The 15,490-nt window shown below is 56.4% G+C and overlaps 1 protein-coding gene across 1 annotated transcript; it reads right to left on the reverse strand.

Annotated features, from left to right (window-relative positions):
- Positions 1-3,160: 3,160 nt before the first annotated feature.
- PRSS36 (serine protease 36) lies at positions 3,161-14,332 on the reverse strand. Its single transcript, XM_019011615.4, has 15 exons — positions 14,265-14,332; positions 13,962-13,997; positions 13,729-13,764; positions 13,339-13,501; positions 12,661-12,941; positions 10,027-10,193; positions 7,818-8,064; positions 7,572-7,701; positions 6,971-7,227; positions 6,715-6,878; positions 5,957-6,194; positions 5,703-5,844; positions 4,730-4,995; positions 4,532-4,653; positions 3,161-3,650 (listed from the first exon to the last, which is right to left on the reverse strand). Exons 1-15 carry the CDS (start codon positions 14,299-14,301, stop codon positions 3,372-3,374), a joined length of 2,565 nt encoding a protein of 854 aa, XP_018867160.3. The 5' UTR covers positions 14,302-14,332; the 3' UTR covers positions 3,161-3,371.
- Positions 14,333-15,490: the final 1,158 nt, after the last annotated feature.

A 15,490-nucleotide genomic window follows, 5' to 3' on the forward strand; every position in this document is an offset into this window, starting at 1 on the left:
GCTGCACCTACCTGCCCGCCCCTCCCCTGGCCCCGCCCGCTGGCTGGGCTCCGCCAGCTCCTCTTGCCACCAAAGTCATGAGTCCTTTCAGAGCTGCAGGCCCGTGTGTGTGCATGTATGTGTCCGTGTGTACGTGTGTGCACATGCATAGGCCTTTTGTGTGTGTGTCCCGGTGTGTAGTGTGTATGTGGTGTGTGTATATGCCTGTGTAGGCTGTGGGTGTCCTCTTATGTGGTGTGGTATGTGTGTGTGTGTGTGCGTGCACAGGCTGTGTGTGTGTGCACATGTGTAGGCTGTGTGTGTCCCTGTGTGTGTAGTGTGTGTGTCTGAGTGTGCGTGCACGCACGTGCATGTGGTTTGTGTGTGTGTGCAGTCTCCCTGGAATGTGACGACTCTCCTCCGCCTCAGGTCTTTCAGGTTATCTCAGGCCAGTTATGCCCCTCAGGGCCTGGCCCCAGCTTTTATTATCTGGAGCCACAGCCACTCCTCCCTTCTTCCCTCCCTCCTTAGGCTGGGTATGGGAGCTTAAGACACTAGGGTCTGTCCCCTGCCAGGCCCTTTCTGTGATGCCTGCACCTCATGGGTGGTGGCGAGCTTGTGGAGCAGCACCAATCATCCCACAGACATTTCCTAAGTGCCTATGATGTTCCCAGGTGTCCAGGACAAAACAGGCACCAGCCCCGTCCCCCTTGAGCCCTGACACACTTCAATCAAATAATCACAAACAGGCTGGCAAGGTGGCTAGTCGGCTTTGGGAGGCTGAGGCTGGAGCATCACTTGAAGCCAGGAGTTCCAGACCAGCCTGGGGAATATAGCGAGGCCTCATCTCTACAAAGAAATATAAAAATTAGGCAGGCATTGTGGCGCATGCCTATGGTTCCAGCTATTTGGGAGGCTGAGGCAGGAGGATTGCTTGAGCCCAGGAGTTCAACGAAGCATTGAGCTATGATCACGCCACTGCACTCCAGCCTGGGCAACAGAGGGAGACCCTGTCTTAAAAAAAAAAATTGCAATTACACAATAATTTCAAGCTAGGAATAGTGATGAAAAAGAATGGCGTGAGCACACCACAGCCTGGCAAAGGCTGGCATTGTGAAAGGGTCCTCGAGGAATTGCCTTGGAAACTGAGACCGAAAGGGATTATAAAAGGTGGTAAGGCGAAGATGGGGGGATGGGGTGCAGAGGGCAGAGGCTCAGGGAAAGAAGGCTTGCCGTGTGGCTGCGGTGGGAGTGAGGCATGTATCCTCTTTGAGGGCCACTCTGGCCGTTCAAAACACCTGTTGAGGCTGGGTGTGGTGGCTCACGCCTCTAATCTCGGCACTTTGGGAGGCCAAGGCACACGAATCACGAGGTCAGGAGTTTGAGACCATCCTGAACAACATGGTGAAACCCCATTTCTATCAAAAATACAAAAATTAGCCAGGCGTGGTAGCACGCACCTGTAATTCCAGCTACTCAGGAGGCTGAGGCAGGAGAATCGCTTGAACCCGGGAGGTGGAGGTTGCAGTGAGCTGAGATATTGTGCCATTGCACTCCAGCCTGAGCGACAGAGTGAGACTCCGTCTCAAAAAAAAAAAAAAAAAAAAAAAAATTGTGGAGCTTGGATGTGGTGGCTCACACCTATAATCCCAGCACTTTGTGAGGCCAAGGTGGGAGGATCATTCTCGAGATCAGGAATTTGAGACCAGCTTGGCCAACATGGTAAAACCCCGTCTCTCCTAAAAAATACAAAGAAAATTAGCCAGGCGTGGTGGCGCATACCTGTAATCTTAGCTACTCGGGAGGCTGAGGCAGGAGAATTGCTTGAACCCGGGAAGCCAAGATTGCGCCACTGCACTCCAGCCTGGGCAACAGAGGGAGACGCCATCTCAAAATAAATAAATAAATAAAATAAATAGGCCAGATGCAGTGGCTCACGCCTGTAAATCCCAGCACTTTGGGAGGCTGAGGTGGGCGGATCATCTGAGGTCAGGAGTTCAAGACCAGCCTGGCCAACATGGAGACACCCCACCTCTACTAAAAATACAAAAATTAGTTGGGCATGGTGGTGGGCGCCTGTAATCCCAGCTTCTCAGGAGGCTGAGGCAGGAGAATTGCTTGAACCTGGGAGGTGAAGGTTGTAGTGAGCCGAGATTGCGCCATTGAACTCCAGTGTGGGCGACAATAGCAAAACTCTGTCTCAAAAAATTAAAAATAAATAAATTAAATAAAAATACAAAAATTAGTCCGGCGTGGTGTCTTGAGTCTGCAATCCTAGTTACTTGAGTCTGAGGCAGGAGGATCGCTTGAACCCAGGAGGTGGAGGTTGCAGTGAGCCGAGATTGCACCACTGCACTCCAGCCTGAGCATCAGCATGAGACTCTGTCTCAAAAAAAAAAAAAGTGGAGATGGGGGTCTTGCTTTGTTGCCCAGGCTGGTCTGGAATGCCTGGCCTCAAGCGATCCTCCCAAAGTGCTGGGATTACAGGCATGAGCTGCCGCACCTCGTCTCTGGTTTTGCTTTACTTTTTAATTGTAGATTCATTGGCTGGAAACCACCTTCCCTTTTTCTGTGCTCAAACATCACTGCTATGACCTCTTCCCAATCCCAGCCAGGGATGTCCACATGTGTCCCCACTAGATTGGGAGGACTTTGTGGGCTTATATATCAGACCCCAATTGTGCCACGACTTAGTAGCCACCAGGGAACACGGGTTGAATGAATGTAGGGAGGTGCAGGTAAGCAGTGGGTAAGGGAGTGAGGTTCACATATAAGGGACCCAAGTTCTGGGCAGAATGTGAAAGTGGCAGACCCTTGAAGGGGCCAAGTGTTGTGTGTGTGCGGGGGATACATCGGAGCATCATGCATTGAGGTGTGTCTATGGAGGGCAGCGAGGGCAGCGGGTCTGAGCAGGGGCTGAGATGTCCAGCACGTGCCGAGGGTGCTGACTCCACTGGGCAGGTGACACACAGCCAGCTGGCCACCCGACTTCCCTGCCCTGGGACAGGAATGAAGGAATCGCTGCCAGGTTATCAGGGTACATTTCCTGAGAGCCCAAGGCCTGACTCAGAGGCCGGAGGAGGGAGGAGGGAGGGGACCTCCCCCTTGGGCTTCCCGCTTAGCCTCTGATGCCCAGCCCCTCAGCCTGCCCACAGCGATGCCACAAGGCCACACAGGTACCTGTGTTTACACCTTTATTGTCCGCTCCTCCCACCACCCCCAAGGATTCCTGGGTTCAAAATAGCCCGGGCACTGAGGCCCAATTAGCCAGAGCCGCTGCAATCTCGGTGGGTGGGGCCCTTGAGGTTCCAGCCGGCTGGGCCACATTCCAGCCCCACTGGGCGGGAAGTAGAGGGCGGAGAAGGCGGAAGTGGTGCTGGGACCCTAGCCCCTCAGCTCTGGATCAGGAGAGTCAGCAGGAGCAGGAAGTAGACTGCACGCGGGGATCCCGAGGCCTTGGCCAGTTCTGGGGGGCAGAGATTGCTGCCTCCAGTGGGCCAGTGTGGGGAGCCACTGGGGGGCAGGAAGTTGGCCTCTCCCACTGTCTGGGAGATCCAGGCCTCTTCAGGACCAATGGCAGCAAACAGCTCCCGGCTCCCTTGAACAGCCATGCCCACGAGGATCCAGGACCCTTCCGTCATCTGGCACAGGAGGGGCGGTGCTGAGGTCATCTGCAGAGTTGGAGCGAGGCCACGTGGGTCTGCTGCCCTTCCTCTTGGTCCCCTCCCCCTTTCCCCAGGGTCTGGCCACGAAGCACTCTGGTCTGCATCCCTAGACATCCAGGTCCCTGGTTTCTCTCCCGGGTCCAGCTAGGGTCCCATTTGGGGCCAAATACCCAATAATTCCAATCCTGGCCAGGTGCAGTGGCTCACACCTCTAATCCCAACCCTTTGGGAAGCCAAGGTGGGCGGATCATTTGAGGTGAGGAGTTTGAGTCCAGCTTGGCCAACATGGTGAAACCCTGTCTCTACTAAAAATACAAAAATTAACCAGGTGTGGTGGTGCATGCTTGTAATCCCAGCTACTAGGGAGGCTGAGGCAGGAGAATCTCTTGAACCTGGGAGGTGGAGGTTGCAGTGAGCCAAGATCACACCACTGCACTCCAGACTGGGTACCAGAGCGAGACTCAGTCTCAAAAAAAAAAAAAAAAAAAAAAAAAAAAAATTCCTTGGCCGGGCGCGGTGGCTCACACCTCTAATCCCAGCACTTTAGGAGGCCGAGGCGGGCGGATCACGAGATCAGGAGATCGAGACCATCCTGGCTCACACAGTGAAACCCTGTCTCTACTAAAAATACAAATAATTAGCCGGGCATAGTAGCGGGTGCCTGTAGTCCCAGCTACTCGGGAGGCTGAGGCAGGAGAATGGCATGAACCAGGGAGGCGGAGCTTGCAGTGAGCCGAGATCGCGCCACTGCACTCCAGCTGGGGGACAGAGTGAGACTCCGTCTCAAAAAAAAAGAAAAAAAAATTCCAATTCTGCTCTCTCTCTAGGGTACAGTAGTCCAACACTGCCTCTCCCCTGCCTACTCCAGGACGCCCAGGCCCCTGTACCTCACACCTGTTCTCCTGCCCCTCTGCATACAGGACACAGAGGGTTCCAGGGGGCAGGATGCCCTGATAGAGGCAGTTGCAGATTCGTTGTGTCAAGATGGAGACAGCAGCAGCCACAGGGACTGGGGAGAGGAGACAAAGTTGTTCCAGGGCTCTGGCCTCCAGCTACTCCTCGTTCCCGTGACCCAGGGGTCTCACCTCGGTCCTGGGGTTCTTTCCAGCCCAACACCCAGCAGCTGGCCCCCGGGGGGATACTCGCCGGGTGGAGACAGATGGGCAGGGCTGATGGGGAGGGCTCCACCCGGGAGCTCAGCTCCAGGAGGGCCAGGGGGGGCCTGAGTCCCAGGTGCCGGGGCAGCCGGATGCTGATGACCAAGCGGGATACCTGGTGGCCCTGTGGGAGGGAGCTGGCCCCTGCCCGGCCCAGATACACTTCAATGTAAGGCACTGTTGTAGAGCCTGGCCTGTTGGAACAAGGTCCAATGTCACCTTCTGCTCCTCCCATTGCTGGCAAAGTCCTTCCCAGCCCAGGGGAAGGATGACTCTCTGGGGTCATGCCACTCACTCCTTCATCATCCCTCCTTCCAAATCTCCCTTCTAGGTCAAAACATCTCCCAGTGCTGTAAGATTCTTCCCTCATGCCCCACCCCAGACAGAGTCTTGCTCTGTCGCTCCGGCTGGAGTGCAGTGGCGCAATCTTGGCTCACTGCAACCTCTACCCTCCCTGGGTTCAAGCGATTCTCCTGCCTCAGCCTCCCACGTAGCTGGGGTTACAGGCGCCTGCCACCACCCCTGGCTAATTTTTGTATTTTTAGTAGAGGGGTTTCACCATGTTGGCCAGGCTCGTCTTGAACTCCTGACCTCATGATCTGCCCGCCTCGGCCTCCCAAAGTGCTAGGATTACAGGCGTGAGCCATTGCACCCAGCTGTAAGATGCTTAAAGGAGAATATCTCACTATTTTAAGAGTCCTTTGGGTGAGGCACAGTGGCTCATGCCTGTAATCCTAGTACGTTGGCCAAGGCAGGAGGATTGCTTGAGGCTGGCCTGGGCAACACAGCAAGATCTCATTGTTAATTTTTTTTAAACAAACAAACAAACAACAAAAACAAGTCTTTGGCTCTGTTCCATTCTCCCCTCCCGTCTCTCGCCTAGGAGACGAGTGAGACCCACCTGAGGACACAGTGAGTGGCTGCCAGGACCCAGCCTGGGGCCAGGAGGATCCCAGTGCAGACTCGATCACCAGCCACATGCACCTCTGCCAGCCAGGGCCACAGGACCCCCACTGGAGCAGCCTCCAGCCGCAGGCCACAGGCTAGGGAGAGGAGGTGGCCACCTCAGTTGGGGCCCCATGGCTGACCCCTGAGCCCCTGCCATGGGTCTGTGCACCCCCAGGAGCCCCTAGGGCCCAAAAGCGTCCTGCTCACCACCATGCTCTGTGTGTGGGGGACAAGTCTGTGTCTCAGTCTCCTCCCCATCAGGGTCCCAATCCCAGGCTAGCTGGTCCTCCAGGTAGGCTCCCCGAGTCACATGGCTGATCCATGGCCCATGAGTCTGCAGAGGGAAGAAGGCTCGGGGACGTAGACAGCCACTGGGAAAGTCTCTGATTCCAGCCAGAAACCAGGTCCCCTCCTCCTGGCACAAAAGGCTCCAACGCGAGTCATTCTGTAGCAACAAAGTGTGTGTGTTACTTGCCTCTGCGTGTGTGCAGAGAATATCAGAGCTCCTGGAGCTTTCCAGGACTCCAGATTTTCCCATTTGCGGAAATATCAAGTTCCACCTTCTCCAAATCAGACTCCAAATACTAATTTGTGTAAGAATTCAGCCCTCACTTTAAGACTCTCCTTAAATCCAGAGATAGAGAGAAACCACAGCACCAGCTCAGAGCCCGCCTCAGCTCCCTCCCAAAAGTTCTCTAGGGACAGGCCCCACCCCCAGCTCGTTCTGGCCCCGCTTCCACCCCGGCTCCGCCCCATTCCCAGTTCCGCAAGCCCCGCCCCTTCCTAGAGCCCACTCGGACCCGCCTTCCCCAGGCCCCGCTCCCTCCCTAGAGCCCACTCGGACCCGCCTTCCGCAGGCCCCGCCCTCTCCCTAGAGCCCACTTGGACTCGCCTTCCACAGGCCCCGCCCTCTTCCTAGAGCCCTCTCGGGCCCGCGTTCCGCAGGCCCCGCCCCCGCCGCTTACCCAGCAGCTGCCCACCTCCTCCTCTTCCTGGTAGGCAGGGCAGAGCGCGTGCGGCGGGTCTCCGGGCAGCGGCACTGCCGCCCCCTGGCGGCCGTACAGGCAGTGGCACCACCAGCCGCCTAACAGCTCCGCCTCCAGCAGCGCGCCTGGGCCAAGCGCGGGTTCTGGAAGGGAAAAGGCAGGGAGCCCGCGCTGCGGCCCAGACGGCCCCTGCACCGCCCGGTGCCGCCCGGCCCAGCGCCGGGCCCCAGCTCACCCCCGCGGCCCCAGCGGGCCAGGCGGCAGCGGCTCCCGGGCAGGAAGTAGTGTTCCGGGTGGGGTAGGCACACGGGCCGCGAAGCCGCGCTCAGGTTCACGGGCGTGCGCAGCTGCAGCAGCGCCAGGTCCGAGGCGTTGTCCCACGAAGCGTTCTCGTGCTGCACCAGGCGCGCCACCCGCTCCGCGCGCGGGCACGAGGGCAGCAGCACGCGCCAGGCGTCGAGGTCGCGGGGTGGGCTGTCGGAGCTGCTCGGGCTGCGGGATGGGGGCCGAGGGACGTGGGCCGGATCCCGCACACGTGGCTGGAAACCTCACACCCCTGGCTTAGACTTGCCAGGCGAGGATCCTGCATCCTGGCGGGATCCCCACGCCACCCCCATTCCAACGGCTCACTCACACCCCCGCCTCCGGGATCGAACTTCTACCATGCCTCTACCCACCCCTGCCAGGCCAGGACCCCTCTTTTTGTGCTGGATCCTACACCTCCAAATGGGACCCCGCCCCCCCACACCCCCTGGGGAGGGGCTGGGGCCGAATGGATGGTATCTCAGGCTGTAGGGAGGGGCAAGGATCGGCTTGAAACGTAGATTTTCACTCACTCCAGAAAGCAGCTGGCAGGTGCCAAGACCCAGCTTTCAGACACCAGCGCCCCATGGCAGGGTCTGGATCCTGGCACCATCACCTGGGCCTCCCAGGGCCAGGCCCCTGGCCGCGGGGCCTTCCCGCACTCTGAGGGGTGAGAAGCCTGGGTCAGTGGGCCTCCTGCAACCCAATCGCTCCCAGCAGTCTCCATCTCAACTCACTCTCCCATGTCCCGCTTACATCCAGGGGTGCCGCCCACTCACCAGGCAGGGCAATGGTGCAGTTCTCCCTGGGCTCCTGGGGATCTGACTGGGTCTTCTGGGGCTGGGTGGGAAAGGCAGGCCCAGGCTCTGAACCCATCACCTGCTCCCGTATCCATGCCTCATAGGTGGCCACAGCAGTGAAAACTCCAGGGCGGTTTCTCCGTCCACAGCCGAAGCCAAAGCTGGTGATTCCTGCCTGGAACCATCGGCCACCTTCCTCACAGACCAGGGGCCCCCCAGAGTCACCCTAGTGACAGATGACTGCATGTCAAGGGGTTAGCCCAGGGACCTACCCGTTTATACTGGCCTCCTCGAAAAGGTCCTGCACCTCCTTTTGGCCCAACATACACCACCTTCTCCCTTCTCCTAGAAACCCTCCTTGGCTAGGCCTTGTCCTCTGCATTCCCTGCGGCTCTAAACAGAAGAAAACCCTGTAAGCAGAAGGCCGATGGCAGCCAGAGCCAAGAGCACCAGGGGAGGGCATTCAAAGCCACGCAAGATAATCCTGCAGTTGTCATCAGAGCCAAGTGATTCTTGTTGTTACTAGCTCAAATAATTCCCCTCCCTCCCTTCCTTCCTTCTTTCCTTCCCTTTCTTTTTCTTTCTTTCTTTTCTTTTTTGAGATGGAATCTCACTCTGTCTCCCAGGCTGGAGTGCAGTGGTGCAATCTCAGCCCACTGCAACCTCTGCCTCCCGGGTTCAAGTGATTCTCCTGCCTCAGCTTCCCGAGTAGCTGGGACTACAGGTGTACACCACCACAGCAGGCTAATTTTTGTATTTTTGGTAGAGATGGGTTTTTGCCATGTTGGCCAGGCTGGTCTCAAACTCGCGACCTCAAGTGATCCACCTGCCTCAGCCTCCTAAAGTGCTGGGATTACAGGCGTGAGCCACTGTGCCCAGCCAGTTCGTCTCTTTTTTTGGGATGAGGTATCACTATGTTGCTCAGGCTGGTCTCAGACTCCTGGGCTCAAGTGATCCTCCCGCCTCAATTTTTCTGATTAGCTGGGATTACAGGCATGAGTCACTGCTCCTGGCTATGCTGTCTTTGGTTTTTAAATTCACTCGGCCTTGGCTGGGCATGGTGGCTCATGCCTGTAATCCTAGCTACTTGGGAGGGTGAGCCAGGAGAATTACTTGAACCCGGGAGGTGGAGTTTGCAGTGAGCCAAGATCGTGCCATTGCACTCCAGCCTGGGCAACAAGAGCAAAACTCTGTCTCAATAAATAAATAAATAGCCGGGCATGGTGGCTCACGCCTGTAAACCCAGAACTTTGGGAGGCCGAGGCAGGCGGATCATCTGAGGTCGGGAGTTCGAGACCAGCCTGACTAACATGGAGAAACCCCATCTCTACTAAAAATACAAAATTAGCTGGCCGTGGTGGCACATGCCTGTAATCCCAGCTACTTGGGAGGCTGAAGCAGGACAATAGCTTGAACCTGGGAGGCAGAGGTTGTGGTGAGCTGAGATCGTGCCATTGTACTCTAGCCTGGGCAATAAGAGTGAAACTCCGTCTCGGCCGGGCGCGGTGGCTCACTCCTGTAATCCCAGCACTTTGGGAGGCCGAGGCGGGTGGATCACGAGGTCAGGAGATCGAGACCATCCTGGCTAACCTGGTGAAATCCCGTGTCTACTAAAAATACAAAAAAAAATTAGCTGGGCGTCGTGGTGGGCATCTGTAGTCCTAGCTACTTGGGAGACTGAGGCAGGAGAATCACGTGAACCCGGGAGGCGGAGGTTGCAGTGAGCTGAGATCGTGCTACTGCACTCTAGCCTGGGCGACTGAGCAAGACTCCGTCTCAAAAAAAAAAAAAAAAAAAGGAACTCCGTCTCAAAAAATAAATAAAATAAATAAATAAATACATAAATAAATTCACTTGGCCAGGCGCAAGTGAATGCAAAATTAGCAGTCTGTGGTGGTGCATGCCTGTAATCTCAGCTACTTGGGGGGCTGAAGCACAAGAGTTGCTTGAGCGGTGGGGGTGGAGCAGAGGGAGGTTGCAGTAAGCTGAGATTGCGCCACTGTAGTCCAGCCTGGACGACAAAGTGAGGCTCTGTCTCAAAATACACAAACAAAAAACTTCACGTCAACCCCATCCCTTGGCAGTCTTGCCCTCCTTTTGCAGATGAGGCTTGGAGAGATGTCCTTTATCTATTTGTCACTGGTTAGGACTCTGGCCCTGCCAGGCAGGTGCCGGGGCCTTCCCTCACCTGGCAGGTGTCCCTGCGGCCCTCTGGGTAGCCAGCACACAGCATCCCTGGCAATATCTGGAGAGTGAGGTTGAAGGGACCGGGCTGGCTGTAGAGACATTGACAGGTGGCCTCGCCCAGCAACCTTAGCTCCACTTCCTGTAGCACCCAGGGGAGAGGCAGAGGATCTGGAGGCAGAACCAGAGAGCAGGTGCTGTGAGGCAGGTATGGCATCCCCAGTTCCCAGGGTTCAGGTTTGCCTCCTGCGGCTGCTTCTTGGACATCAGCTAGATGCCCCATGGCCTCTCAGCCCACCACATTCACCACATCTCCTCCTGCTTCTATCTGTTCTTTCTACTTTTTCATCTCAGGAATGGTCTCATCAAGCTCCTAGTGAGAGCTGCCATGCATGGTTGTGCAGGTTGTGCACTGCAACAAAGGATGCAATGTAGGGACTAAAACCATTAAGTTCTGAGCTCTCATGTGGAGTTGTGTTGGTCCAGAGACATCTTTTCACAGAGATGCCATACGGACTTGACATGGTCCTGTCCTGAGTTGCCAAGCATGGAATCTGGGTGTCATCTCTGTCTCCTCTCTCAACTCCCCTCCTCCAGTCAGTTCCCAGTTCATGAAAACCTCTCATTTGTGACGTCTTGGCATTCTAAACAACTACACTAGTTGAGGCTGCATAGCTTTGGGCCTGGATAACTGACCCAGCCTTCTGATCCACTCTTCACTTCAGCAATGAAGAGGAATGTTACTCAAGTTCAGTTTTGATCTCGCCAAGAAAAATAAACGTATCACACTGTCTAAACCTGGTGCCGCAGCCCCATCCTGCTTTTGACGGAAACAGCTTCAGGATCCAGAAAGGAGTAGGGGGTGGGGGGAAGTACAGACAGAACTCCTTCCCCAACTCACTCAGAATTTGAGGTCAAAGGCGCGGTGGCTCACACCTGTAATTCCAGCACTTTGGGAGGCCGAGGCAGGTGGATCACCTGAGGTTAGGAGTTCAAAACTAGCCTGCCCAACATAGTGAAACCCTGTCTCTACTAAAAATACAAAAAATTAGCCGGGCGTGGTGGTGGGTGCCTATAATCCCAGCTACTTGGGAGATTGAGGCAGTAGAATCTGCTTGAAGCTGGGAGGCAGAGGTTGCAGTGAGCCTAGATCGCACCGTTGCACTCCAGCCTGGGCAACAAGAGCGAAACTCTGTCTCAAAAAGAAAAAAAGAATTAATGAAAAAAAAAAGAATTTGAGGTCAGGTGATGGCTGAAGCTGTACTTGGGGCTCACCAGGGAAGTTGGGGATTGTCCTGGGCATCCCTGGAGCTGGTGGGGTGCTCTGGCCCTCAGTCTGATCTTAAGGTCTTCATGGCCGGGCCTCAGCAGCCTTTGCAGCCCAGGTGCCTGTACCCCTCTCACTCCAGCCTGGCATCCTGGCCCTTCTTCATCTAACATGCCTTATCTGGGTCCACAGGGTGGCCTTCATCTCCCCCCATCTTCCTGCAATGTACCCTCTCTTCAAAAATCTCTGCAGAAATCTCCCTCTCTGGGTGCCCATTGTTAGGATGGCCTGGCCCCATTCACACAGACTTCCTGGGGCTCACAGTGATGCTTTCTCATCACCTCCTGCCCTGATGGGACCTCCACAAGCAGAGGCTCTAGCATCTTCCCCTGTAGCACCTTCCCAAAGCCCCCAGGATGGGCACAGGTCTGACCATGGCTGATGATAATATTTGTGGGGGCCCTGGGAGCATGGAAAGCTTGGGTGATGGGGATGATGGGGATGGAGATTTGGTCTATTCCCCCCCACCTTCTAACATAATGCGTGCTTATTTATTGAATTTGTTGCTTGTCTATCTGCTAGGATGTAAACTCTGAAAAGGCAGGATTTTGGCTTTTTCTGTTCACTGGTGTCTCTCTAATGCCTAACACGGTGCCTGGCATGTAGAAGGTGCTCAAGAAATATCTTGAGTGAAAGAATGATGGAATGAATGATGGTGGGTAGGAAGAAGAGAGGAGGTGGGGAGTAGAGAGATGAGTGGGGGTGGATGGAATGAGAGGAAGGCGGATGGGAGGGAGGCACAGACTGGCATTTGCTGAATATCTATTATAGGCCAGCCTTATGCTGTAGTGCTTTACTATAGATTACCTGAGGTGAAATATGTAAAGTGCATTGGTTATTGCTATGCCAGGCACTGTACTATGAACTTGACATGGATTTTCTCATTTAATCCACCCAACCACCCCTTGAAGTGGGTACGGCTATTTTCCTCGTGTTACAGATGAGGAAATGTACTGGGTGAAGTGCTTTGTCTGACATGTTAGAGCTGGGATGGGAACCCTAGTCGGAGCCTAAACCCAGGAAAGAAAAAACTGGAAGGAAAGGTAAGGAGGGAATGGGGTGCGTGTGGGTGATTCCGTGGTCTTAGTTTGAGAATCCTTGCAGGGAGAAGGCTACATGGAGATCGGTGTGGGCTTCATCCACCGACCCGCAGAAACCTACCCTCCAACGCTCCCCGCAGGCTCCGCTCCGTGGCCCCACCTCCTGAGGCCCCGCCCTAGGAACCTCACCTCCCGAGGCCCCGCCCTAGGAACCTCACCTCTCGAAGCCCCACCTCCCCGAGGCCCTCCCCTCTTGTCCCGTCCCACTCACCTGCCTCCTGGACGTCTCCCCAGCCGGTGGCCCAGCAGGCGGTGCCGTGCACGAAGCGGTGTGAGGCGCGGGGCAGGCAGACAGGCCACACGGTGGGGCCCAGGCTGGCGGGTGAGGCCAGGCGCAGCAGGGCCAGGTCGGCGCCCAGCTCCACTTGGCTGTAGTTGGCCGGCACCACGATGGCGGCCACTGCGCGGGTGTGCGCGCCGTCCAGGGGCCCGTCCTGGGAGTGCGCGCCCAACAGTACCGACCACTCGGCCGCGGGCTCCAGCGTCCCATTCCTGCGCTCGACCGGGGCAGTAGGAGGTTAGGTTGACCCTATGGAGGGGGCAGACCCTCGTGGGGGGCAGGGGCTCAGAGCCAGAGGGGCAGGTGCTATCCGATCCAGATTTGGTGCTGATACTCCTCAAAGGGGAAGAGCAAATCCTATTTGGAGCTGGTGGTGCGGGGGTCATTGGAAAGATGGGATTCAGACCCGGATATTGAGTGGAGTGGTGGGACCAGTCCGGCAGCCTTGCCCCACTCGGAACCATGATGCCTCGAATAGCACCTCGCTTTGGGGACAGCTTGGCTGCAAATTATCCTTGAGGACGGAAGTGGGGCGGGAGGAGGGGACCAACTGCGGGGGCGGGGGCTAGCTTTTGGCGGAGAGGGGCCAGGACCAGGGCGAATACTCACGTCATGAAACAGTGAGCAGCGGAGAGGACCCAGGAGGGGGCGATGAGGGAGCCCCCGCAGATGTGGCCACCTCCATGGTGCAGGCTCACTTGCCAAGGCCAGGTGCCCGGCTGCGCGTTTGAGCCCCCCACGATGCGGGCCGAGGGCTCAGGGCGCCCGCAGTCTGCAACGGGGAGCCGTGGAAGCCAAAGCTCCCCTCGGGTTCCCCACTCCAGAAGCCCAGGTAACTCAGGACGAAGCCCCGTCCTCCACCCGCTTCAGTTTGCCCCTCTGAACAAAGAACATAGAGGACCCAGGCTTGTCTACATTTCTGGTCTTTTCCACCTCCCTCATGGCCTGACCAGCCTTAGCCTCCTTTAAGGTCTGAGGTTGCCAAGGCCTCTTCCTTACCCAGATCTTCAGGTTCTTCCTGGGTAGGACTGAGAGCTGGGAGCCAGAGGGGAAAGAGAGGAGGACACTTGTGACTTCCAGGCCTGCACCGCCCAGCCCCACTTCCTGCTCTCCAACCCCCGACCCTATCTTCCCAATTCCCTGTCCGTTCAGCAATCCCTGCCAGCACCCATGCCAGTCCTCTGGTCTTTTCTGCCTCTGCACGTGACTTTCCCCCAGTCCGGCTACCTTACCTGAGTCCTGGAAGGCTCCTGGGATGGGACTGATGACTGGAAAGACAGAGGTAGGCAGGAAGAGGCTGGCGACTCGCACTCAGTATGTGCCCTCCCTGACTCCCTCCCCCAGCCTCCTAGCCTCCGTCTCCCCAGGGCACCCAGGCCTCCCTCTCCCTCCTCTGATACATCCTCGCCTTCTGCTGCCTCACTTCCTTCCCTCTGACTTCCTGCTCCCCACACAGAAACCAGGAATCCTGCTCTCCAGCCCCCCAGATGCCAGGACCCAGGCCCTTTGCAGCCACTCTTGTCCCCTGAGGTTACCAAGCATCACAAGGGGGAGGAGCAGGTGCCGGGCCATGGCGCTAGAGTCAGCGGAGGCAGAGCCAAGTGAAGGTCTGCTCCCTGCAGGGCTCTGTCACTGCCCAGGCAGCCCGTGACTCCTGATGGTCCCAGGGGCAGCCCCACCCTCCCTGGCTGGAGCCCATCTCTGGAAATCTGAGAGGATCTGGGGCTGGAAGGGGGAAGCTGGGGAGCCTGAAGGCCCCACCCAGAGCCCTGCGCACATCTCACGTCTCTGGAGGCCCAGGGTGGGGGTGGAGGACAGGTGTCCTAGCTCCTGGACACCTGTTGGGTGGGAGAGGGAGGGATGAAAAACACTGCAGGCAAAGGTCAAAGAGGAGGACAGTGTTCTGGGTCCTTGGTGAGCAGTGGCCCTTAGGACAGGGGAAGTGGCCCCTCACGGGCATGACTCATCGGAGACCTCACCTCTGTTTGGGGTGCGGCTGCCCCAGTGGCTTGGCCTTTTCTTCTCACACAGCTCTGGTTACTGGAGCTGCTGGCCAGGTCTGGGACAGGAGCCCTAGGGAATTCAATCCCATCCCAACAAAAGGATCACAGATTCCAGCAGGTTGGGCAGGGCATAGGGACCCTGGGAGGGGGCTGGGCAGGCTGGCGAGGCTGAAAAAGCCTCCACCCTGCTCTATGTTCCAGTGACAATGCTCTTAGCTGCCCTGTCACTTACTCTGTGTGACTTTGGGAAAGTAACCCAACCTCTTGTTGTGTATCAGTAAGAGCCAGTTTAAGGGACATATGACTTGGCCGAGCACGGTGGCTCACTCCTGTGATCCTAACACTCTGGGAGACTGAAGTGGGAAGATTGCTTGAGACTAGGAGTTCAAGACCAGCCTGGCCAACATAGCAAGACCCCATCTCTACAAAAAATTAAAAAATACAAAAATTATGAACTGCAGGGCGTGGTGGTGCACGCCTGTATCCCAGCTACTCGGGAGATGAGGTGGGAGGATTGCTTGAGCCTGGGAGGTCGAGGTTGCAGTGAGCTATGATTGTGCCACTGCACTCCAGCCTGGGTGACAAAGCGAGACCCTGTCTCAACAACAACAACAAAAAAAAAAAAAAGAAGAAGAAGAAGAAGAAGAAAGAAACATATGGCTCTTCAAAGAGGAGTTGAAGAGAGTTTAAGGAAGAAACTATTTATAGAAGTGTAGGCAGGGTCAAAGGAAACCAAAGAGGCTGGGTGGCTCACGGCT

The sequence above is a fragment of the Gorilla gorilla genome, chromosome 18, assembly GCF_029281585.2.
Source record: "Gorilla gorilla gorilla isolate KB3781 chromosome 18, NHGRI_mGorGor1-v2.1_pri, whole genome shotgun sequence".
In the NCBI taxonomy this organism is placed as follows: domain Eukaryota; kingdom Metazoa; phylum Chordata; class Mammalia; order Primates; family Hominidae; genus Gorilla; species Gorilla gorilla.

What these genes read in the sequence shown, in the direction of transcription:
- PRSS36 (XM_019011615.4), bottom strand. Translation starts at nt 14,301, where the DNA reads ATGGCCCGGCACCTGCTCCTCCCCCTTGTGATGCTTG. An exon ending in CCTCCCCCTTGTGATGCTTG is followed by an intron (nt 13,998 to 14,264) that starts GTAACCTCAGGG and finishes CTGTCTTTCCAG; the next exon opens with TCATCAGTCCCATCCCAGGA. An exon ending in GGCCCGCTGGGGCCGCGGGG is followed by an intron (nt 6,879 to 6,970) that starts GTGAGCTGGGGC and finishes TTTCCCTTCCAG; the next exon opens with AACCCGCGCTTGGCCCAGGC.